The sequence below is a fragment of the Eulemur rufifrons genome, chromosome 15 (assembly GCF_041146395.1).
Source record: "Eulemur rufifrons isolate Redbay chromosome 15, OSU_ERuf_1, whole genome shotgun sequence".
Taxonomy (NCBI): domain Eukaryota; kingdom Metazoa; phylum Chordata; class Mammalia; order Primates; family Lemuridae; genus Eulemur; species Eulemur rufifrons.
Window position 1 is genome coordinate 8,434,873 of NC_090997.1, and position 24,320 is coordinate 8,459,192.

The 24,320-nt window shown below is 38.1% G+C and overlaps 1 protein-coding gene and 1 non-coding gene across 2 annotated transcripts in view; one reads left to right on the plus strand and one right to left on the minus strand.

Annotated features, from left to right (window-relative positions):
• DNAH8 (dynein axonemal heavy chain 8) overlaps positions 1-24,320 on the plus strand; it is a 296,755-nt gene that overhangs the window by 98,673 nt on the left and 173,762 nt on the right. The window contains 9 exon segments of the mRNA XM_069487596.1: positions 85-211; positions 3,094-3,329; positions 5,372-5,476; positions 9,954-10,067; positions 11,884-11,946; positions 15,090-15,190; positions 18,235-18,372; positions 18,535-18,775; positions 21,377-21,576. Of these exon segments, the coding sequence (XP_069343697.1) occupies positions 85-211; positions 3,094-3,329; positions 5,372-5,476; positions 9,954-10,067; positions 11,884-11,946; positions 15,090-15,190; positions 18,235-18,372; positions 18,535-18,775; positions 21,377-21,576 (1,325 nt within the window).
• On the minus strand, positions 8,179-8,240 carry LOC138396172 (U7 small nuclear RNA). The gene has a single exon (XR_011235641.1). It is a non-coding gene; the product is annotated as a U7 small nuclear RNA (small nuclear RNA).

The window sequence follows — 24,320 nt, forward strand, 5'->3', positions numbered from 1 at the left end:
GCAGTTGTCTAATTTAACTATTGTAATTGTAAGATTTATACTGTTACAAAATTAAAGGAAGTATTAACTCTTCCCTTACTATAGGAGTTTCTGGCTAACAACCCCTCTCTGACGGAAATCAGATCAGAAATTCTACACTATGCTACTTTTGAACAGGAAATTGATGAATTGAAGCCAATTATTATTGTAGGTGCACTTGAATTACATACAGGTATTTAAAAATTTTGTATTATGTAAAATGTCTATATTTTGACATGAAATGTTACTTTATTTATCAAGCAGTTATTAAGCTACCTTGGTATAATATTATAAATGTATAGTTCTGGGCCATCAATATTCTTTGCGCACGCGTGTGCACACACACACACACACACACACACCCCTACAGTCTGATTCTTCAAATGGCAAACAACTAAAACTACAGGGGAAATTTTCTTTTAGGTTACTGTGAGGAGGGGTTGTGTGCATGAGAGAGGAGTCAGACGGTTTGAGGTCTCATGAGAACTTAATCCGTTTGGGATCGCAGTATCAAAGGATGATGAGACAACCATTTCATAAAGACTGAGATGACGTCACTGCTTGCTCTAGGAAGAGAGAGCTATGCTGGTCAGGCACAGTGTTCCTGGCAGGCCAGACTGCTGGTCTTATGTAGGGCATCTGGGCAGCATGGGGTTCAAGGACTCTGGGTGTGAATAGGTTGACCCATTTGTAGAAGGATGCTTATTCAGGCGAGACTGCTGGCAATTGGTTGGCACTCAGAGGCAGTTTATTGGAATATGTCCCTCCTGATTAGTTGACATTCAGAGGAAAAGGGAGGACACCGATTGGCTTGCAAAAGTATGAGAACTGGGGTGAATTGGTCTATGGTTTGGGTTTAAAACTGGTTGTGGTGGTTGTTACCATGGTTACAGAACAGTCAGTCTTGTCCTAAGTTTGTGGGAAAATTTTATTCTCAGATGATATTTGAATGACCTATTTTACATGAATTATCTATCTTGAGTAGATTTTCAGATCTATCCTTAAGGAGTTAATGTAACTGTGTCTCTCGAATTTGACCTCGTGACCTCTTTAACCTTCATTTCCTCTGCTGGTGATAATTACAGTATCTACTTCATGAACTGCTTTATGTGAGACATTTAGCATAGTACCCAGCAAATAGTTGATGTTCAATAAATATTAAATCCTGTTATTACAACTACCAAGAGAGGATTTAGTAACTTGGTAGACTGGGGCAGGAAGGATGGCTTGAGGCCAGAAGTTCAAGACCAGCCTAGGCAACATAGTGGGACACCCGTCTCTAAAAAAAAAATAAGAAGAAAAATTACTTGGGTATGGTGGCATACCTGTAGTCCTACCTATTTGGGAGGAGGATTGCTTGAGCCCAGGAGTTTGAGGCTGTAGTGAGCTATGATTATGCCACTGCACTCTAGCCTGGGCAACAGAGTGAGAAAATAAAAAAAAAAAAAAAAAAAGGAAGTATTCAATTTGATGAAGAATCACAAAAACTTGAGGGGATTTCATGTAGAGTTTGTGGATTTTCCCTCAAGTACTTGAGATTCTTACTCAAATTAAATAGGTACAGGAACTTCTATAGGAGTAGAGTTTTGGAAACTGCACTCTATTGTTTTTAAAAAAAATTTTCTATTTGTCTTCTCATAATGGTTAGCACTATGGCTCCTAATATAAAAAGCAACCGTAAGCTGGGCATGGTGGCATGCACCTGTGTAGTCCTAGCTACTGGGGGGCTAAGGTGGGAGGATCTCTTGAGCCCAGGAGTGCAAGGGTGTAGCATGCCATGATTGAGCCTGTAATAGCCACTGCCCTCCAGCCTGGAAGACATAGTGAGACCTTGTCTCTGAAAAACAAAAAAGCAACTGCAGCATAGTGTTATAGTGGGCCAGGCCAGGGCTGCTTGTTTCTGGAGAGAGGGCATTAACAAATGGAATAGGTAGTGATAATTATGAAGAAAGGGGAAGGGTGGCTGAATCCCTGAGGACTGGAAAAGGAGAAAACAGGCCAGTGAGAGGACCACATGAGATATGATCTCATAGTCTCAGTCAAGAAGCTGGCTGCATGGTTCTTCTCAGGCCACACTTTTTCCTTAGCCCCATAGGCCTCTCATTTGAACTGTTGGAAGGTGAGAGGGGAGCAATCACATTTCAAGCTAGGCAGGGTTGGGGAGTGTAGGGATGCTGAGAAGAAAAGGGAGGAATGGGTAAGGATGGATAAAGTAGAGTTGACTAGTTAGAGCTGTTCTGTTTTCAAGAAACAGAAACTCATTTAAGCTGTGCTAAGGGAAAGAAAGTATATCCCAGAATCTAAGATGCAACTGGGCCTTCAGAATGGACCAGAACCAGTTATGGTACAGGAAGCTGAGGAAGTCCTTTCTTTCTGCCTGTCGTTTCTCTTTCTCTCTGTGCATAACTTTTTCTGCCTCCCAGACCACATGGCTCCCCTCCCATCTCATTCTAGACTCTCAAGACGGGACTCTGATGGGTCCATGACAGGTCGGGTTGACCTGGGACCCTTGACTAGGCCCAGGGGACAGGATCAGGTTATACAGATGCTCTAACCATGTGGGTGAGGTGGACAGTAGAATAACAAGAAAGCTAGAATCATGGTTGGACAGACAAAACACTAGATTTCACTCTACCATGTGGGGTTCCCTAGAGGAAAATGGGGGAATGCGTGAGGGCTGCTAATGGGATGGCCCAAAACAGAGCAAGGTTCACGCAGACCAGTGCTAGCACTAGTTTCAGAAATTATCCTGTAGTGTCCATCTCATGCACAGCTCCATGAGGATATACGAGAGCTGTCCAGAAAATATCCAGCCATTGTTAATATCATTTTTCATATTATATGGTTAGATACTTTCTGTACACATCCCCTATATCCTTGTGGGGATGGGAAGTAAGTCTTTAAAATCTGGGCACCTTTCAGCACATTGAATTCAGACTAACCACATTTTAAGTGCTCACTAGCCACACGTGGCTGGTGACCACCGAATTGGGCAGTGCGGTTATAGATGCTCAGATTGCACAGTTTCAGAATGCTCCCTTGTATTTTATTTTCATCTTTTCTTGTCTTCGCCAGGGCCAATGAAATTGGCCTTATCAATTGAGGCTAAAGCATGGAAGATGTTACTCTGTCGATATTTGAATGAAGAATACAAGAAGAAAATGTCAGACATGATGGCATTTATTAATGAATACTTAAAAAAGTTGTCTAGACCTATTCGTGATTTAGATGATGTCAGATTTGCAATGGAAGCCCTGTCTTGTATCCGTGATAATGAAATCCAGATGGATATGACTTTGGGGCCAATCGAAGTAAGAAATGATTGCATTTTTCTTTCTTGAAATGTTTTATTTTGAGGGGGAAGAAAATAGAGACACACTAAAAGAATGATTCTTTAACATATTCCTTCATCTATTATATGGAAAAATCTGTTTATTTCTCCTTTCTGATGTTGATGTCTTTGGGGAAATTTTGACAATTATTAACAGTGAACAGTATACAAAGAAATATTAATATACTAATGATGCTGTACTGGCTAGGCAGTGTTCAATTTTTGATACGGGCACCAACATTTTATAGAAAGGAATGGTTGCACTCTTTCATGTCAGTCCCAACATGTTAGGCAAGTTCTCCAAATATCTTTGGCTTGCCTTAGAAACTGCTTGCAGGTGTCACTCGTGACCAGTGGCATACCATGCCAGTGTGGTGGGAACAGTCCACCCAGGCTCAATAGTACACTGTTGGAACTTATATCAACAAAAGATGTTTTTAGGAAAGAGCACTGTATTAGTTTCCTCCTGCTGCTATAACAAGTTATCACAAACTTAATGGCTAAAAATAGCACAAATTTATTATCTTATAGTTCTAGAGATCAGAAGTCCAAAAATGGGTCTTATGGGGTTAAGATCAAAATATCAACAGGGCTGTGTTGCTTCTGGAGGTTGGCTCCCGGGGAAAATGTATTCCTTGCCTTTTTTGGCTTCTCAAGGCTGCCCACCTTCCTTGGCTCATGGCTCCTTCCAGCAATGGCATGATTCCTACCTCTCTTTCTGTTTCTGTCGTCAGGGTCCTCTCCCCATCACCAGCTTCTTAACTTAATCACATCTGCAAAGTCCCTTGTGCCATGTAAGGCAATATATTCACAGGTTTTGGGGATCAGGATGTGACAACATTGGGGAGTCCATTATTTTGCCTATCAAAAGTATTTTATGGTTCATATTATTTAGAATTTCTGACTCATAGAGATAGATGGTGATAATAAAAGTCAGATTTTTAGTTAGTTTTATTATTGTTTTTTGTCTATAGACAATGTACTCCCTTATTGCCTACAATAGCTGGGGAGTTGGCACCTCCACTCCTCCTCTTGGTACCCAGTGCTCATGACTCTTTTATGCTTTCTTGAACCCATTTAGAGTTTATACTCTTTGGAAGCTAATGAACTTCCTGCTTTTGCTACTTTTAAAAATCTTCGTATTTGGGAATTCTGGACGCTGACCACTCATTTCTCAAGATTTAATAAATTATTATTTTTTCTGACTGCAGAAGGTTAATTCTTCAGCATACATTCTTCTTTTTTTTATTTTTTATTTCAGCTTATTATGGGGGTACAAAAGTTCAGGTTATATATATTGCCCATGTACCGCCCATCCCCCTGAGTCAGAGCTTCAAGCGTGTCCATTCCCCAGACAGTGCGCATTGCACTCATCATGTAGTTATACCCCCATCCGCTCCCCCCACCCCCCATCTGCCTGAGTCAGAACATTTGGGAATAACACCAATTGGGTATCAGACTGAGTTGGGGGGTGGGGGGAGGGGATAGGTGTATATCTACATGATGAGTGCATTGCGTATTGTCTGGAGCATACATTCTTTTGGTGAAGCCAATTGCCAGTCCATCCTTTGGATCATTCTAATTTATTTATTTATTTATTTATTTTTTCTTTGGAATGTCTCCCACATCATCATTGCATTCCATTCCTTATATAGCCAACCTGTTTCAACAGAGTATGAGAAATTGTCTTGCATGGTGTTAGCACATGATCAACATGGGGACAGAAAATTATTCTAGAGATATTTTCTAGGATAGCATCTCTCAGTGTGATCTGACTACATCTCCGTCAGAATCACTTAGGTGCTTATTACATGCAGATTTCAGAGCCTATGATCTAGAGTCAATATCTAGTAGTCAATGAGAATCTAAAGGTGCTTTTTACCCACATTTAATTTTGGAAACCACCCTTCTAGTGTATGTTGTCTTCCTCTAAGACATAGGAACATGTTTCTAGAAGGCATCTAAAGAATTTGGCAATTGCTTTCCCTTGTGATATTTCTGAACTCCACCTCTGCTCTGCAGGAAGCCTATGCCATTTTAAATAGATTTGAGGTTGAAGTAACCAAAGAAGAATCAGAAGGAGTTGATACCCTGAGATATTCTTTCAACAAATTGCAGAGCAAAGCTGTAAGTACAAATTTAAGTACCTTATTTTTCATTAAGTCACTATCTCCAGAAAAAATTGTATTTCATACTTTTTAAATGCTTAATATACAGTTATGTGCATTATACATAATGATGTTTCAATCAGTGACAGACCACATGAATGATTGTCTTGTAATATTAAGTTTATAATATCATATTTCTTTATATAGTTCTTTATATAGTTTGGATTCCAGTTCCTTATCAGATAAATTGTTTGCAAATATTTTCTCTCATTCTGTGGGTGTCTTTTCACTTTATTGATGGTCTCTTTTGAAGCACAGAAATTTTTAATTTTGATGAAGTCTAATTTACCTGTTTTTGTTTTTGTTGTTTCTTGTGTTTTTGGTATCGTATATAGGAAACCATTGCCCAGTCCAGGGTTATGAAGATTTACTCCCAAGTTTGTTTATGAGTGTTTTATAATGTTTGGTCTCTGATACATTTTAAATTAATTTTTATATAAGTTACTGGTCCAACTTCATGCAAAAGCATGTGGATGTCCAGTTAGTTATCTCAGTATCATTTATTGAAAAACTATCCTTTTATCAATGAATTGTCTTGGCAACCTTGTTGAAAATCAATTGATTATAAATGTAAGGGTTTATTTCAGACTCTCAATTCTATTTTGTTGTTCTATATGTCTGTCCTTAGGCCAGCAACACACTGTCTTAATTACTATAGCTTTGGACTAAGCTTTTTAAGGCTGGGTACAGTGGCTCACGCCTGTAATACTAGCACTTTGGAAAGCGGAGGCAGGAGGATCGCTTGAGGCCAGAAGTTCAAGACCAGCCTGAGCAACATAGTGAGACCCTGTGTCTACAAAAAATAGAAAAATTAGCTGGGCATGGTGGCATGTGCCTGTAGTCCCAGCTACTCAGGAGGCTGAGGCAGGAGGATCCCTTGAACCCAGGTGTTTGAGGTTATAGTGAGTTATGATGACACCATTGCACTCTATCTGGGGCAATAGAGTGAGACTCTGTCTTGAAAAAAAAAATTGTAGCAAAATACACATAACATAAAATTTACCATATTAAAAAAATTTACCATCTTAACCATTTTAAGCATATATTTTTATAGTTAAGTATATTCCCATTGTTGTGCAACCAGTCTCCAGAACTTTTCATCTTGCAAAACTGAAACTCTATACCCATTAAACAACTCTCCATTTCCCCCTCCCCCTACCCTCTGATAATCACCATTCTACTTTCTGTCTCTATGAATTTGACTACTCTAGGTACCTCATATAAGTGGAATCATACGAAATTTGTCTCTTTGTGACTGGCTTATTTCACTTTGAGTAATGTCCTCAATGGTCATCTATGTTGCAGCATGTGCCAGAATTTCCTTTCTTTTTAAGGCTGAATAATGTTCATTATATGTATATACCACATTTTGTTTATTCATTCATCAGTGGATACTTGCGTTGCTTCTATCTTTTGGCTGTTGTGAATAATGCTGCCATGAACATTAGTATGTAAATATTTCTTTGTGACCTGCTTTTAATTCTTTTAGATATATACTCAGAAGTGGAATTGCTGGATAATGTAGTGTTAAATAATTATAAGTAATCCTTTTTTTTTTTTTTTTTTTTTGAGACAGAGTCTGGCTCTGTTGCCCAGGCTAGAGTGAGTGCTGTGGCATCAGCCTAGCTCACAGCAACTTCAAATTCCTGGGCTCAAGCAATCCTACTGCCTCAGCCTCCCGAGTAGCTGGGACTACAGGCATGCGCCACCATGCCTGGCTAATTCTTTCTATATATATTTTTAGTTGGCCAGATAATTTCTTTCTATTTTTAGTAGAGACAGGGTCTCTCTCTTGCTCAGGCTGGTCTTGAACTCCTGACCTCAAGCAATCCTCCTGCCTCGGCCTCCCAGAGTGCTAGGATTACAGGCATGAGCCACCATGCCCAGCAGTAATCCTACTTTTAATTTTTGATTTTTTAGTGATAGGGTCTCGCTCTGTTGTACAGGCTGGAGTGCAGCAGCCCTATCATAGCTCAATGTAACCTCAAACTCCTGGGCTCAAACAATCCTCCTGCCTCAGCCTCCTGAGTAGCTAGAACTACAGGAATGCACTATTATGCCTGGCAAATTTAAAAAAAAAATTTTGTAGTGATGAGGGTCTTGCCATATTGCCCAGGCTGGTCTTGAACTCCTGGTCTCAAGTGATCCTCCTGCCTCGGCCTCCTAAAGTGCTGGGATTATAGGTGGAAGCCATTGTTCCTGGCCCTATTTTTAATGTTTTGAAGAACTACCATACTGTTTTCCATAGTGGCTGCACCATTTTACATTGCCACTAACAGTGCAAAAGGGTTTCAATTTCTCCACATCTTGGCTAAAACTTACTATTTTCTGTTTCCTTGATAGTAGTCATCCTAATGAGTAAGGTGGTATCTTGTTGAGGTTTTGATTTACATTTTCCTAGTAATTCATGATATTGAGCATTTTTTATATGCTTGTTAGCTATTTGTGTACCTTCTTTGGAGAAATTCAAGTCCTTTGCCCAATTTTTAATCAGGGTGTTTGTCTTTTTGTTGTTGAGTTGTAGGAGTTCTTTATACATTCTGAATATTAACCCCTTATCAGATATGTGACTTGCAAATATTCTCTCCCATTTTGTAGGTTGCTTGCTCACTTTGTTGATTGTGTCCTTATAATGCTCTTTCTTTCAAATATATATAGGGGGAGGGTCTTCTGGTGAGGACTGGAAAACCTGCTAGACAAATTCCAAAACAACTGTGACACTTGCTCTTTATTTCTGTAAGGCTGGTAGTGATGACCCTTCTTTCATTCCCAATTGTAGTAATACAAAGAATCTTCCTTATTCTTGGTTAGTATAGGTATAGGTTTGTCAATTTTATCAATCTTTTCAAAGAAGAAACTTGGTTTGTTGTTTTCTCTGTTGGTTTTCTATTCTTTCTATCATTTATTTCTGCTCTAGTGTTTATTATTTCCTTCCTTCTGATTGCTTTTGGGTTTGTTCTTCTTTGCCTGTTTATTAAGTTGAGGTTACTGATTTGAGATGTTTTTTCTTTTAATGGAGGCATTTATAGTTATAAATTTCTCTAAACATTTTTAAAGTTGATAGACATCTATGCGCTACAAGTTAGACATTAAAAATGAACTCTAAGGGATGGTTCACTTGCTTTAATTATGTTGAATTTTATTGAGTATTAATTAAATTGTACATTGGCTTAAAATTTCTCATTTATGGAAAGATTTGTCACTGATATTGAAGAAGGCACAGTAGCAAGGACACAGAACTGAAATTGGGGTCATGGCTCATGATTGCATCTCTGCCAACCAGTCAATTGAATGATCTTATACAAGTTAATAATGTTTGTTCTCAATTTCTGCATGTGGTCATTTAGCAATATTAATAATTTTTATATGCAGTTGTGAGGCTCACTTGAGGTAATGTATGTAAAATATTTTTAATACTCATTCTTATTTAAATTCATATTCAATATCAACTAATAGCTTACTTTGAAAAATGCTTGCTGATTAGTTATAGGAGAGTGAGTCTTAGAAAAGAAATGGGGAACTCTGTATTGAGATTTAGTGCAACCTCATTTTCTGCTATTTTTCAATGGAAAAGATTCACTTAGGTAGTTTTCTACCTCTTTAACTGTTAGTGTTAAACCCACTGACCCATCCTTTAGTAGAGATAGACTGTTCTACACTATAATCACCATTAAACTTAAATCTATTCCAACCTATAGATAGATGATATTGCTGAGACCAGTTAAGAGCGGGGGCCCTGAAACCACTCTGCCAGGTTTTGAATCTTGACTTTGCCTGGTACTGGTGCTGGGATTTTGGGGATTTCTCTGCTTCAGTTTCCTCGCCTGTAAAACGGGCATAATATTAGCATAATATGATTTACTAATCTAGGGTTGTTATGAAGATAAAATGAATTAACATATGTAAAGAGCATGGCAGACAATAAACATTATTTAAGTGCCAGCTATTATTATTGAAGGTTTAAACAGAAGCTTTCAAGACCATTGTGGAGGGTATTTGCTATTTTTTTTTTAGTATACCTAGAGTAATATCACTTTCTTTTTGGGAATTACTCCAACCACTGAAGCTGTGTGAACCTATTAGAGATTGCTAATCCCAGACCTTGGCCGGGCCCCAGAGATAGCACGTGACCCAGACTGGACCCATAATAATAACTCTTCTCTGAGCCCAAGCAATGGCCTGGACTGGATCAGTGAGAAAACTTTTTTCTAACCACAGTTACGGGGAAAATGACTTTGCTTCTTAAGTCACAAACTAGAATGATGTGAGTCTCCTGTAGGTGCCTTTGGATTGTTAGTGTATTTTACTACAAACAGAGACATCCTTGTTCATATAGGACATCTCCGTGAGATAAACCTACTGAGATAGAATTGTTGTTTTCATTTTTAACATGTTACTTTCACTCTCATGTTGAATATTGTTTTTTTTTATTCTAGGTTTCTGTACAAGATGAACTAGTTCAAGTGCAGCCAAAGTTTAAAAGTAGCCTACTTGAGTCTGTGGAAGTGTTTCGTGAGGACGTGCTAAACTTTGCGGAAGCATATGAGTCGGTAATTTAAGTATTTGCTTGCTGTGTGTTAAAATGTTCTGTGATATGTTTGTATGAAGTGAGAGTGATGAACCCTGAGAAATAAGTATGTTGTATGTAAGCGGCTATATTTGCATGTTTGCAGCTATCAGAAAAAAGGGACGGCTAATCTTTTAAGGACATCATATAGAGAAAGAAAGCAGATTTTACTGTTAAAAGGAGCAACAATTTTGGAGATTATGGAAAGACCAAAGGGTCTGGTTTCATCCTTTCGCAGGGCCAGAATTCTTGTGGCAGAAAATGTGATACAGGTTTTGGAAGGCTGTAAGAAACTATAAACACATTAATACCAGGGTGTTATGCAACTAATTTTGCATTTTCACTAACTTTTAGAGAACCAAAAAGGTCACTGAAAATAAATAGTAGATGTCATGCTGGGTCAGTCCCACAGGCTACTCAACATGGTCTTCTGACTGATAATGGTGACCTCCTTGAAGATAAACTCAAAATGTTCTCCTAAAACATTCTTTCTTATAGAGGTCACAAGGGATCTGTATTCATAAGAGGATTTAAGGCCCTTGTTGCTACTTATATAATGCTTTTAATTTTACATGTACTGAACCTAACTCTTGATTTTTCCTATCATTCTATTATAAAGTAGATTAAAATGGAAACCAGGCCTGAAGAATCCCCAAGCAGACAAAGCCAGTTAGGCATCTTAAGTGACCTAACCTTGCATGATTTGCAGACATAAGTGAAACTTAACGAGCTATTTTTTTTGTCCATGTCTATGTTAAAGAAACATAGAACTTAAGCTCAACCAATCAGAAGCTGCAAATAGAACTATAATTATATAACTAGGAACTTTCTGGTAGGATAAACCCAAGAAGGCGACTTTGTAACCAATCAAATATTTCTTTGTATTACTTCTGTATTCACTCTATAAAAGCCTGTGCCTTATGCCTCTGCAGTGAAGCTCTTGAGCCACTTCCGGTTTAGAGCTGCCTGATTCATGAATTGCTGTGTGTTCAAATAAACTCTTTAAAATTTTACTGTGCCTCATTTAACCTTTTCCACACTATTATATTGGGAATCTGGTCTATTATTTAGCATACCCATAATATCCATGATTGTACAGACCATGTTAATATTCTTACTGGCCTCCATTTTTCAATGTGGAAGAGCCCTTGTCATTTTAATGTCACTATATAGTAAATACTTGTATTCCTTTGATTATTTGGGGGTCTCTTTTTTGGGGATTATTTTGTAATTATCTTCTGGCTTCTGGCCACCAGAGACTGCCTTCTGCTTCTTCCAAGTGTTCCACTTATGTTGGTCTCTATGTCCATATTGGGCTGAACAATTAGTAAAAGGAGGCTGTTCTCAGAACTCTGTGTCAGCTGTTCTAATGCACAACCACGGCATCATTATTTATACTCATAAATGGACTTCAGCAGGGCTCCCGTGGTACACACTTCATACAGATGTAGTTTTGTCACAGTTTTTATTAGCTGTGTCAAGGTCATTTAAAAATGAATGGAGAGAGAAGTGATGAAAATCTTTTAAAATTGATTGTGGTCATGGTTGTACAATTCTGTGAATATACTAAAAACCATTGAATTGTACACTGTAAATGGGTGAATTGTATAGTATATGAGTAACATCTCAATAAAGCTGTTACCAAAAAAATAAATGAAAGCTTCAAGTACAGGACAAAGTTAGATCATTTAAATTAAAAATAATGCTTATTTATTTAAAAGGAAATAATAGATAAATCCAATAATCTGACAAATATATATGATTAAGAATGAAAATGGAGATTATATTATTCCTTACAGGAAGGACCCATGGTTCCAAATATACCACCCCAAGAAGCTAGCAACAGGCTACAGATATTTCAGGTAAAACCACATTTTGTTTTTTTTTTTTTGGTTACATTGATAATGTGTGATTTTTAAAAAAGATTTTAGGGGAAAATTTATGTTTAACCTTATAATAGAAAATTTAGTGTCTAAAGTACACACTGACTTTAATTGTATAAGAATCTGCTAACCGATGTAATTGACTCCTTCCATGCCCCTCCATGCCCCTCCACAGAATATCCCTTTGTATTTTTAGAGAATCAGACCCTGATTTTGAACTTAAGTGTCCACCCTGTTCTAGGTCTAAGCATCTCGTTTGATATGTAAAGTGGTCAAACATTCATAGTGTAATAAATTTATCAAGATAAGATTTTAAATGTTGGTAAATGTTCTCCCTGCCTTCCCTCTGTATCCGTTATTTTTCTTCCTTTTGTATTCATTACTTTAAACTTCCCCACTCTTTTGCCCCACCTCAGACAGAACAACACCAATTGGGTCAGGCCAACCATTCACCGCTTTTTCGTACACTCAGATTGCTGAGCACATTTAGAGAAAAAAATCACACACCCACTTGGATTAATGCTTTGCAGATTCATGGATTCCTATGTAAACTTGTCCCTCGGTAGTATCAGGTAGTTCTGTTCTTTGTTCCTGTTCTTTTTCCTGTTTCCTACAGTGGCTGAACAATGTGCTCATGTTCTTTTTATGTATGTCCCCTATCCCACCTACATTCTTAGTAAAAAAATATATATATATATTTATTGGATGCCTACTATCTGGCTTGCTCAGTAGAAATTTGGTTAAGAAATGGTTCTTACCTCTAAGCTGCTAAAATCTTGCAGGGAGACAGCAAGCTAGAGAGAACTCCCAAAACCAAGTGATGAGCACTGTGATCTAGTTACGTGAAGTTGTGCAATGAAAAACAGTGTAAGGGGCTCCTAACCCACATGAGGGCTGTTGGGGCAGAAAGAGAAGGCTTCCTGGAAGAAGAGGCATCCGAGCTGCATCTTGAAGGACTAATTAGAGTAGCCAGGGGAGGAAGGAGGGAAAGCAAGGTAGGCAGAATTTGTGGCTCATATTATACAAAGGCCCAGCAGTGAGGAGACAGTCAGGGAGATTTGGGAAGATATGGGCAAAGAGGATAGAGACGAGGATGGAGCAGTAGAGTGGGCAGAGACCACTCGTGGAGGGCGGGTGGGCGATCATAAGGCGTGCGAATCCTACCCTGAGGGCTGGAGGGGTCTAAGCAGGGAGTGATATGATCATACTAGATTTTTAAAAACAGTTGTGTTTTTAGAAGATTTTTGTGGTATTAGTGTGGGCACTGGTGGTTTGCGGGGAGAACTGTCAGACTGATAATAGTTTCGGTAATACTAGCAAGAAATTATAAAGACTGAGACCAAGCAAGTGGCACCTGTAGAATGAAGAAAATTGGATGGATCATGCGTTTACTAAAGAAGCAGAATTTATAGGCTTGGAGCCTGGGTTGAGGGGAAAAGATCAAGGATTCCAGCTTGGGCAAAGAGGTGAAGATCGAGTTACTTACTGAAGTAGGGAATGTGGGAGGAGGAGCAGCTTTGGGATTTGTTTGAGCAGATGACTTTGTCTTCACATTTACAGAGAAAATAAGGGTATGTTAAAGAAACCAAGTTATTGTTAAGCAACTGGGACATTATGTGCCACGCTTTTACCAGGGGTGTGGGTACTTCATTGAAAAGACAATGTAGGGCTCATCTCTTGCCATTTTATACCTTCTGTTCTGCCTGTGCCTAGGGGTGTGAGCCATACAGGCTGTTTGCCGAGCATCTGGTTGGATATGTGACTTGGGGTCGGATTTGTAGACCCAACTCTGCTCAGAAGCAGGCGTACCCCCACCCCAAACCCCCTCCCAAAAAAAGCAGGTGGCTAGGTCTAGGCACCCCACATTGAGCCTTGGGTCCTAGTGATTCATTCCTTCCTTCCTTCCTTCCTTCCTTCCTTCCTTCCTTCCTTCCTTCCTTCCTTTCTTGAGACAGGATCTTGCTCTGTTGCCCATACTAGAGTGTAGTGAGCATCATAGCTCACTGTAACCTCAAACTCCTGGGCTCAAGCCATCCTTCTGCCTCAGCCTCCCGAGTAGCTGGGACTACAAGCATGCGGCCACCATGCCCGGCTAATTTTTATGATATATATATATATATATATTTTTTTTTTTAGAGATAGGGGTCTTGCTATGCCGCTCAGGCTGGTCTTGAACTCCTGGCCTCTAGTGATCCTCCTGCCTCCGCCTCCCAAAGTGCTGGCATTACAGGCATGAGCCACCATGCTCAGCCTCCCCAGTGGTGTTCTCTAATGTAACTTTATGCTGTTTTTTGGGAGTTATTGGGCACTCTGCTGGTCTGCTGACAAAGCTGATACTTTGTTCCCTGTTAGACTGTTGCTGTGGGTGTATCTATATTATTTGGAACCTGAAGGAAAAAAGGGGCGAGTGATAGGCTTCCATCAATAGACTTTACCACATGAACAAAATTTTAAACACTATTATTTTAATGCATTTTAACTTTGAAATTATTGTTTCTCCTTTCCTGGTGTTCATATAGTCCCATAGGCTCTTCATTCAGTCAATTTATTGAGGAATCACTATGCTAACCTCTAAGGAATGCTCTTGATTTAAAAGAAAAAATTAAAAGACGTGTGCATTAACTTTGTTGATTTAAATTGTTAGAATTATTTCAAATGGTATTAAAGTGGAAGCTTTCATCTTATATTCTCTTTATTGCATGTAGAGAAAGCAGCATTGGATTCTATTAATACTTCACTCATTTGAGCCCTGTAAGAGAGAGAGGTGGCCAGTCTAAATTAGTGAAAAAGCCTGAATTATAGATTTTCTTAATGCAGTTTTATTACCTTCAGATGTATTTATGAGAACTTGAAGTACAGATCTTCTGGAGACCCCTTACTTTATTAAAGAAATAATTTTACATAAAATGGGTGCTTTTAGAATGCTTGAAAGTTAACTTTCCTAAGTGTTTAACTTTTCCTCTGATAGCTTAGTATCGGTATAAATTTGCTTCACAAATCCTTATTTCATAGATATTACTTAATAAACCTCAACCTAGCTTTTATTGTGATTATAATAAATTCAACTTTAATGAGATCTGAATTAATTATATTTTAGTACAATTTAAAAACCTTTGTTATAGGCTAATTTTGATGATCTGTGGAGGAAATTCGTTACGTATTCATCCGGTGAACAGCTATTTGGATTGCCTGTGACTGACTATGAGGTTTTACACAAAACCAGGTACTTTTAGAAAATATGCGACTGTTACATGCAAATAATTAAACACTGTCCACTAGAAAGATCATGTCACCGTTGAATCCTTTATCAGAGAAGAACATGGCTTGGAACACTCCTAAATATCCCGTTGTTCCTGCTATTCCTGACCTAGTGGACACACCGTCTCTGTATACAAAAGAAATGTTCTGGGGGAGTAGAAAATACATTGCAAAGATTCTGGGCCTGTATTTACCCTATGCTTCACTTTTTCTTTTCACTATTTTTGAATAGTGTCAGTGATCATGCTGAAGCCGTAAATTTTGGATAATGTTTGTTTTTTAAGAGGAATAACTCTCCTCGGCTCCCCTTCCCTTCTTATTGCAGCTAATGCTACAATGCTCTTCCCCACTGTGTAGACATGGAATTTATTGAGATTGAAGGCCAAAGAACTTAATCGATTTTAAACACTCGATCTAAACAAGTAGATTTTAATAGAATTTTAGAATATTTAATAGGATTTTAAATATAACTTTCCTCAAAAGCAACATTAATACCGTGATATTAGCTCATTAGGATCTTGGCTTTAGGAAAGAACTGTATGTTGACTTCCTTCAAAGTCACAGCATGAAAATATCATAGCAAAATGGACATGAAATTTTCTGAAGATTAATGCTTCAGCCATTTCAGGTAGATGGTTTGTATTCTCTTTCTAAAACAGACATTCTTCCAAATTTAATCCATTAAACAATTGTGTTAGAATTGCAGATGTCTGGTTCTCATCCCTGACTTACTGAATCAGAATCTGTGGAATTGGGTCCTAGGAAATCTGCATTTTCACATACTCTCTAGGTGACTGTTAGACACAGTCTGAAATTCAGTCCGTGAGTTATAAACCCCTCAGTATAGCAGGAAAAATAATCACCATCATTTACCATCCAGATCAATGGATCATTTTTATTTTGATATTTTAAAGTAATTTTAAGAATAATTTATACAAGTAAGAATAAAAGAATAGTGAAAAGCACTTTTATTAGAAAATTCAATAAGAATTTAAGTAATCTCAAACTTTGACTCCATAATGTCCTCCTGATTTGAAGATATGTATACACAAAATGAAGACCAACATTTGAAAGCAACTAACTCTTCATCAGCTGTCATGTGTGAAACTGGAGCATTCCCATCTTGTAAACACTGATTCCAGATTTTAAATCCATCTCCAGTGGATCTCTAACTTATCATTACCTCTGTTTTATTTTGCACTGTCAAAACTCAAGACTTGCAAACTTGAACATTCAATTTTATTGAAGAGAGGACTGTCATCTTCTTTGCTCTCTAAACACAAAAGTCTTTACTTTTAGATTTGCTCAATTCAATGAATTTTTTTTGTTTCTATGTCATCTATTTCCTTTGAATTCACATCTGCCTTCATCATTTGTCCACTTATGAAATATGTCAGATAAAACTTACACAAATATCATAAATAATGAAAGAACACTGTCACTTATCTTTTTCACAAAATGGGTTCTTGTTGCGAAATATCACGTGATGAGACCCTTGCCTGTATTGAAGTCTATGGAAATCTATTGTTCACTCATAAGTTACCTAGTGAATAAAATTCATCTAGGTTATTGTCATCTGAAGACTCACAGTCTGATGTTTTACTTATGTAATGAATTTCACCATCAAAATTAGAGTCTAGAGTGCTGCCTTCTGTCTCTCTTCTGTTTAATAATTGGGAAACACATTCCTTTGCCAATTTTCTTCTCTTCACTGTTTAAGGTAGAAAACAAAAAAATTCTAAATTCTTAATTATATTAAGTGAAAGCTAAACAAGCAAAAATTTAAAGACTACAAAAATGGCGTCTCTGGCATTCTTTTTTTATCTCTTAAGAGATGATGCAGTACTTTGGGCAATACAATAAGAAACCTGAAGGGTAATAAAATAGTGATTCTTTCTAGGAGATTTCATCATTTTTATCTTCTTATTATTTTAGTCATTTTAAAGCATAGTCTGGAATAATCAATGAGTAATAATGAAATAATAGGATGATGAAAAGAAAAATGAATCAAGAATTGGAAAAATAAGATAACTAAGATTGCAGAATGTGTCTGAGATTTATAAAAAGGTGCAGTACACCCACATGGTAATTGCAAGACAGGATGAGTTTTACTCCATTAAAAATATAAAATTTTTATTTTTTGGTCTTTGGATTACCTTTAATAAAGAATATCAATCCTTAGAAATAGAACTACTCAAAAAATTAACTCCAAATTAAAATTGGGTTCAGTGGAACCTCATGGTATGCTAAGGGCTGAGGAATTTCTGGGAGACTCCACAACCTCTGTTGAGTGGTCACTTTGATGTTTTACACAATTAAGAACTTTTCCCTTACTTGGATCTTTTATTCTTGTTTTGGATATAGTAACTACATCTGGACACATGAGGGAAAATTTCTGGTAGAAAAGTGACATTTAAGCTCATACTTAAAGGCAGACCAAGATTTAGTCATGGGAAATGTTCTCATAAAAATCCAGCTTGTATTTGGTTTTTGTTTGTTTGTTTGTTTGTTGTGGGTTTTTTTGCTAGTCAAGTGGAGCAGTGGGAGTAGAGAAGGAACAAAGGAATCTGTAACTGGTTGTGATCAATTAGTTGTAAACACCACTGCACTCGGACCAACGAATACAGCTTGTATTTGAAAGGAAAAAAAAAATCAAATGAAACTTTAGCTTTAGCTTTGATCTTGTTATCAGGGTTTGGTCGCATTGTTTGCAATGATTGGTGTAGTAAGTTTCTCAGAGATTTTTCCTTTACAAAATAATCAACCCATTTGTTAATGTCAAGTTATAGAATGATTCAGAATATTGGAGAACTGTAAATGTGACCTTATTGATAGAGCTGCAACAAAGTCTTTGTATTGGAAACCAATATAGTTGTATGCATTTATTGCCCATAAGACATTATTTTCGTAATATATGAAATATGTAATTGGATGAACTCTACCTATCTAATATGGAATTTATTTTAAAAATACACATTATGTGATGACTTAATTATTTTTGTTTCCCAGAAAGGAACTCAACTTGCTGCAGAAGCTGTATGGACTGTATGATACTGTAATGGGCAGTATTAGTGGTTATTATGAGATACTTTGGGGAGATGTAGATATTGAAAAAATTAATGCAGAACTGCAGGAATTTCAAAACAGGTGAGTTTCAATTCAGTTAGCTTACCTTTTTATAATGCCTAGCTTCTAAGGATCCTATAGGTATTTCACAAACTAATATATTCCCTGATATATTGCTGTATGTACATAAAACCTTCTTCAAAGAAATGTGTAGGTGATTCTTTTTCTCTTTCTTTCTGAAAGGTGTCGTAAACTGCCAAAAGGACTTAAAGACTGGCAGGCTTACTTGGATCTCAAAAAAAGGATTGATGATTTCAGCGAGTCATGTCCTCTACTGGAAATGATGACCAATAAGGCGATGAAACAGAGGCACTGGGATCGAATCTCTGAGTTAACTGGAACCCCATTTGATGTGGAATCTGATTCTTTTTGTCTTAGAAATATTATGGAAGCACCACTCCTTAAAAATAAGGATGACATTGAAGTACGTTAAGAGTATAAGATCTTATCAATGATCCATTAAAGAATGTCTCCTTTTTCTTTTCTGAGAATTGTACAGACAGACATTTTATTAGAGGGTGTTCTAATTACCCTCTAATTAATAGAACTTCAAAATTTGGAATGATCCTGACCATTCTTGGCTTTTACAAAATAATCCTGTAACTCAAGGAGATAATATGATTATTTGAAATATATTCCTTTTGGAGCCTCTCAATCTATCCTCCTTGTCCCTTAACTACACTTTAATTTAGAAAAAATTCTGTTTATTTATGTGTTGTGTTGGTAAATTCCTCAGAATAATTTTCCAAATTTCTACTTCTATACTTTTTCTTTAATATAAGTCTATTAAGTTTTTAAAATTTTCTATTATTACATTTTGCCATTCCAAGACTTTTAATTGGTTCTTTATTTTGGCCTCCAGTTCTTTTTTTATTTATATAATTTTTTCATTTTTTTAATAGATTCTTGGGTCTATAAATTCTTAAATCTATATATATGTTCTCAAATCTTTTATACTCAGATCTGTAAATTTCAAATCTATAGATTTACAGATGTCCTCACTTATCTCTTTGAGCATTTGAAACATAATTATTTTTAAAGTTTTTATTATGGAAAATTTGTATAAAAAGTAGAGATGCCCTTGCTTCAGCATTTATCAACTCATGGCCAATATTATTCCATCTGTACCTCCCATATTCCAACAACTTCAGGTTAAACATAAAGATTTTTTTCAGATTGTTCTTTAAAATCAATCTCACCTAAACTGAAGTTTTGCTGTGATTATTTTTTATGTTGGCTATCCTTCTGAATATTAGATTTTTTCATGGGTTTGGCTTATATAACTTGTTAAAATTGTTTCTCTCCTTCTGTGTCTTAGCTTTCCTTGTCTAGTGGGCTTGTGGTTGCCTCCCCCACCGTCCACCTCCCCCCAGCCCCAAGTCCAGAGCCAGGTGTCATAACAGCATTTTACATATCTGGCTGTGCTGTGGTGTGACGATCCCGCTTCAGCTCCTGGTTGTGGGGCTGGTTCCATGCCTCCCTATCCCTGAGGTCCACAGTTTCATTTAATCTAGATGCCCAGATGGCAGCTGGAGGCAGTGTGTTCAGCCTCTTTCCACAAATGGAGGGCTCTAGACCCCAGCCCGGGTGCTCCCTCTCACATAGACCACTTTTAGTTTACTTTACGCTCCTCGCCCCGCCCCAGGGACAGGAACCAGAGGCCTGGCCCCCACTGACCAGGCTTCAGCTCCATCCACTGGTTTGCATCTGCTTTCTAGAATACTTCTGGTTCATGGAGATGTTTATCTTGTTTTAAGTCTGGCTCTGTTTGTTTGTTACTTTCTTTTTTTTTTTATGTTATCCATTATTCTATGTTTCTGGAGATAAGAAAATGCTCCCTGTGACCAGAAGTCTCCACTCTATAAATAAATGGTGGATGTTCTGTTTCCCCCTCCCTCTTTTTAACAACAAATGTACAGGACAAAAATTGCTTTCAAAGTATTTTTGTCCCATTTGTACATGCCACTGAGATACCATTAAAGGAAACAATTGAAGAGTTAGAAACACTTTGGTGACCATCTCATTTTTATAAGTAGGTTTTTACACTTAAGAATATAGCTATTCATAGGCTGTGCTGTGAAAATTTCATTTTACAATTCTAGGATTCTGTTATTAAGTCTTGGTACCCAAAACAGATTCTCACTACTATCCACCCCAGATATATCCTGTTGCTCTGCTACACGTGCCAAACTACTAGCCAAGCTGGATTCCTGATGTTTCTGGATTCACTGCATGGAGCGGAAGCCCTTTCCCTCCATACAGAACGTCCTCTCGCTCCCTGCGGCCTCTGCTGGAATCCCACTTACTCCTCCGCGAAGCCTTTCCTCCTCGCGCAAGCGGAGGTCACTTCTCCCTCCTCAGAGCTCACAGTGGTTCACATCACTCTTATGACACTTATTGCACGCTAATTTGTGTTAAAATTATTTGTAGAAGTATCTTACACCTTTAAATTCCTCTCCATCTCTGTGATTCTAAGCATGAAAATAGGTGGAGGCATGGTGAGGAAAATATGCTACTTTTATTTTTCTCTTGTGAGACTTTCATATCACATATTCTCAGAAAAATAGGAAAATCCATAAAAAAATAAAATTGGCTTTTAAGCAAATGAGATATTCATATTAGAGCCAGAACAGGCAGGAATATGGTAATATTTATATGTTACTTGAAAGAGTTCAAAAGACTCTCTCGTATATATTCCCATTTGATTCTCGTAGCTAGCTTCTGGAATAGGTGATTATCCCTATTTTAGCCACAAACTTCAATTAAAAATATAATCAAGAAAAGATTTAAGTTCCATGGTCTCATGTATGTGGTATAAGAAAATAATTAGTGGTCAGAGAGTCATAAGGTTCTAGTGTCAACCTGCAACACAATGATGTTGAGCCTTTGTTTTCTTTGCCGTAAAATGACTAAATGAACGAGATGACTTCTAGTTTCCTTCCAAGCTAAAAAATTCTATGACTTTACAATGCTTTTAATTTGCAGTTGAAAACATCATGACATATTATTTGATTTTCCTCCAAAGGACATTTGTATATCTGCCAGTAAGGAGAAGGATATTGAAGCCAAGCTGACGCAGGTGGTTGAGAGTTGGACCAACCAAAACTTGAGTTTTGCAGCCTTTAAGGGAAAGGGAGAGCTCCTGCTCAAAGGAACCGAATCAGGAGAAATTATCACTTTGATGGAGGATAGCTTAATGGTCTTAGGGTCCTTGCTAAGCAACAGGTAATTTTATAATTTGGGGGAGGAGTTTTAATTTGGTATTTAGGGTTACAAAATCCTAGGTAAAAGCCCAGTTTTGCATCTGTGGCATCTCGTAGAATTCTGCCCTAAACTGCTAAATTTCGTCTGTCCCTATATGAGATGTCTATTTTCCTTAATAATCATGGCCTCCATCTCTTTAATTGTACTCATCTCTCCTTCCCTATTTTTCCTGGTGGGCCCCATCATAATTATTCTCCCCCTAAATTGGCAGCTTATCCTCTGAAGATCTTGGCTGCCCACTGAGATGACCTCTGCATTTTATCTTCTCTCTCTCCCCTTTGTTTCTCTGACATGTCATCATTGCCCTCCTTGGCTAACCCATTCAAACATCCACCCAATGGCCCAGGGAAAGCCTGCTGGCCACCACATGAAAGGGCTTGGCACTGAGAGACTTGCAATTTTTATGGTGGAAAGTGGCTGGGACCAGTGTGGCCTGAATGAGGCAATCTGTTCATCATGGATCTACTGGACAAGCTCAAAGGTGCCATGATCTTGAGTGCAGCTTCAGGAAATTTCAATGGGACTCAGTCAGATTAAGTATTCTGTCAGGTCTTTCATATGGACATTAGCAACCTCTCTTCCTCTAGCTGACGGTGCAGTAGTTTGCAACTGTTCTTTGCCCTAACATATGTAATAAATATCTAATATCCTTTCTCCTGGTTGGGGGTGCTGGTTAATGAGTGGCATTCTGGATGATCTCTGGCCCTGGGGAAGTCTTGTATTTGGATAATGTGCTAATCTATCATGCTCCTAGTCCGGGGAGTTCAGGGTTGAACTTATTGAGGTCAAGATCCTAGAGTGCATCCTCTGCTTTCAGGGAATCTGAATTGTCCTGGCAAAGGTGACCATAGGATGTTCAGTGTTTCCTAGACTTTATGGAATACTACTTCCCCATGGTTCACTGAAAATTTTGCCATCCTGACTTCCTGATGATGACCTCTCAAAGAAGAAAGGGCTATAAATTCACCTGAGCAGTGTCTGCAGCCAAGGAATTCAGGATTTGAAGGCTTTCTTAAATTCATACTTACCTGGACATAACCTGATTAGTATAATACCTATTTATGGTATTAATAAACTCAATGTTGAGGCCCTGCTACAAAGAGTATAAGGATATCTAAGATTACCTTGATGTGACTTCAGATGGAACCTGTGTGTCTCCGTGGGTGAGACTTGACTGTAGATATTGCCTGAATTGTGACACTTCCTTGGTGGATCCCTGATTCTGTGGGACTTCATGGGCCTTCCTATCAGTCATGGTGGTTTTGACCACACAGAGTTGTGCAATGCAGGTACCTGGCCAAAGGAGAGAAAGTGGGTTTGCTAGATTTTGTTTCAGCTCTCCCTTTTTCATGTTGGGAAGTTATATACCATTAAAGATGACTTTTTAAATTTTCTGTGCAGGACCATCTTTGGCCCTAAATATCTAGGTCCTTCATCTTTCTGAAATGCCTGCCCATGCCACCTTGGTCTCTTAATACATGGCTTAATTATGAAGGTGTTTTTGGCATATTGGCTGCCTTTCAGCTCTAGACCAATGGCCAGAGGAACAGTATAAATTGGGTGTTGGGGAAAATGCCTCTTACTGCTTGAACAACTGGATTACCTACCTCGTTGGGGCAATTTTTGTACAACTCCATTTATAATTCCATGTATAACATAGTCTTCCAGAGAAGTTATGGGCTGTACTCAGGCATCAGACTATGCCCAGAAAAACCTCATTAAATGTGTGAACATCTTCAAGTCACTCTGTCCTGGATCAAGAAAAGTTTGAAGCCCCTAGTCAACAAATGCTACTCACCAGGAAATGCCACTGTACCACACCAAAACTACTCGCCATCGCCACCGAAGTCATCAGCTTCTTGCTCTAACTATAGGTAGTTGTGGTCTTTACCCAGCAGCTTCCCATCACTTCCTCCATGGCGTCTGTTCTGTTTCTTGCCTTCCTTTGTTGTGCTCAGCTTTCTGGACCCCTTGTGTTCTCATAAACACTTCAGCCAGCCCTGATGATGAGAAAACAGGAGCCGTGCTATCTTGGGGTGTCTATCCTGGGTCTCCAGCACTGCAGAATCCTAGTTGCAGTGCCAGGGCCCGGTGGAATTTGCTGTCTGTGGGTGGGAAGTGCACAGAAGACCTCAAACTTGACTCTGACCTTATGGTAATCTTTCTCCAGGTGAACCTGGTGATAGCTAACCCTCTCCTGATCTTTTGGGCTCTTATTTGTCTTGTCCCGTTAGAGATGATCTCTTGTTGAATGAAGCCTTCAAGACCATTCATGAAAAGGAAATCCCTGGGTAATGGTCTCTTTCCCTAAATTCAGTCGTTCCACGAACCAGTAACAAACAGTGTTACTCTCACAGACAGCCCCTACTTGGATTTGCTTCACAGAAGTCCTGGAAAACCATCTTAGTCCTTGTTTTCCCTTTACTCATAAAGCACAATTCCTTTACTGGGACTTTGTGCCCTAAAACTTAGCCTATTTTTCTATTCTATGACTGACACTTGGGAATAACAAGTGAAATCACTATAATTACATGAATTTTATTCATAAAAAGCAAAAATTTTACTAGCTGTATGATATCTACTAGGGACTGCCCTTTTAAGACAAAACGTTCGTTCCCAAAGGAATGTTTCTCCTGTAATTTACTTTGTTAGAACATACTGTTTTCTAAACCTTCCTTGAAATGTAATGTTTTCCATTCTTACTT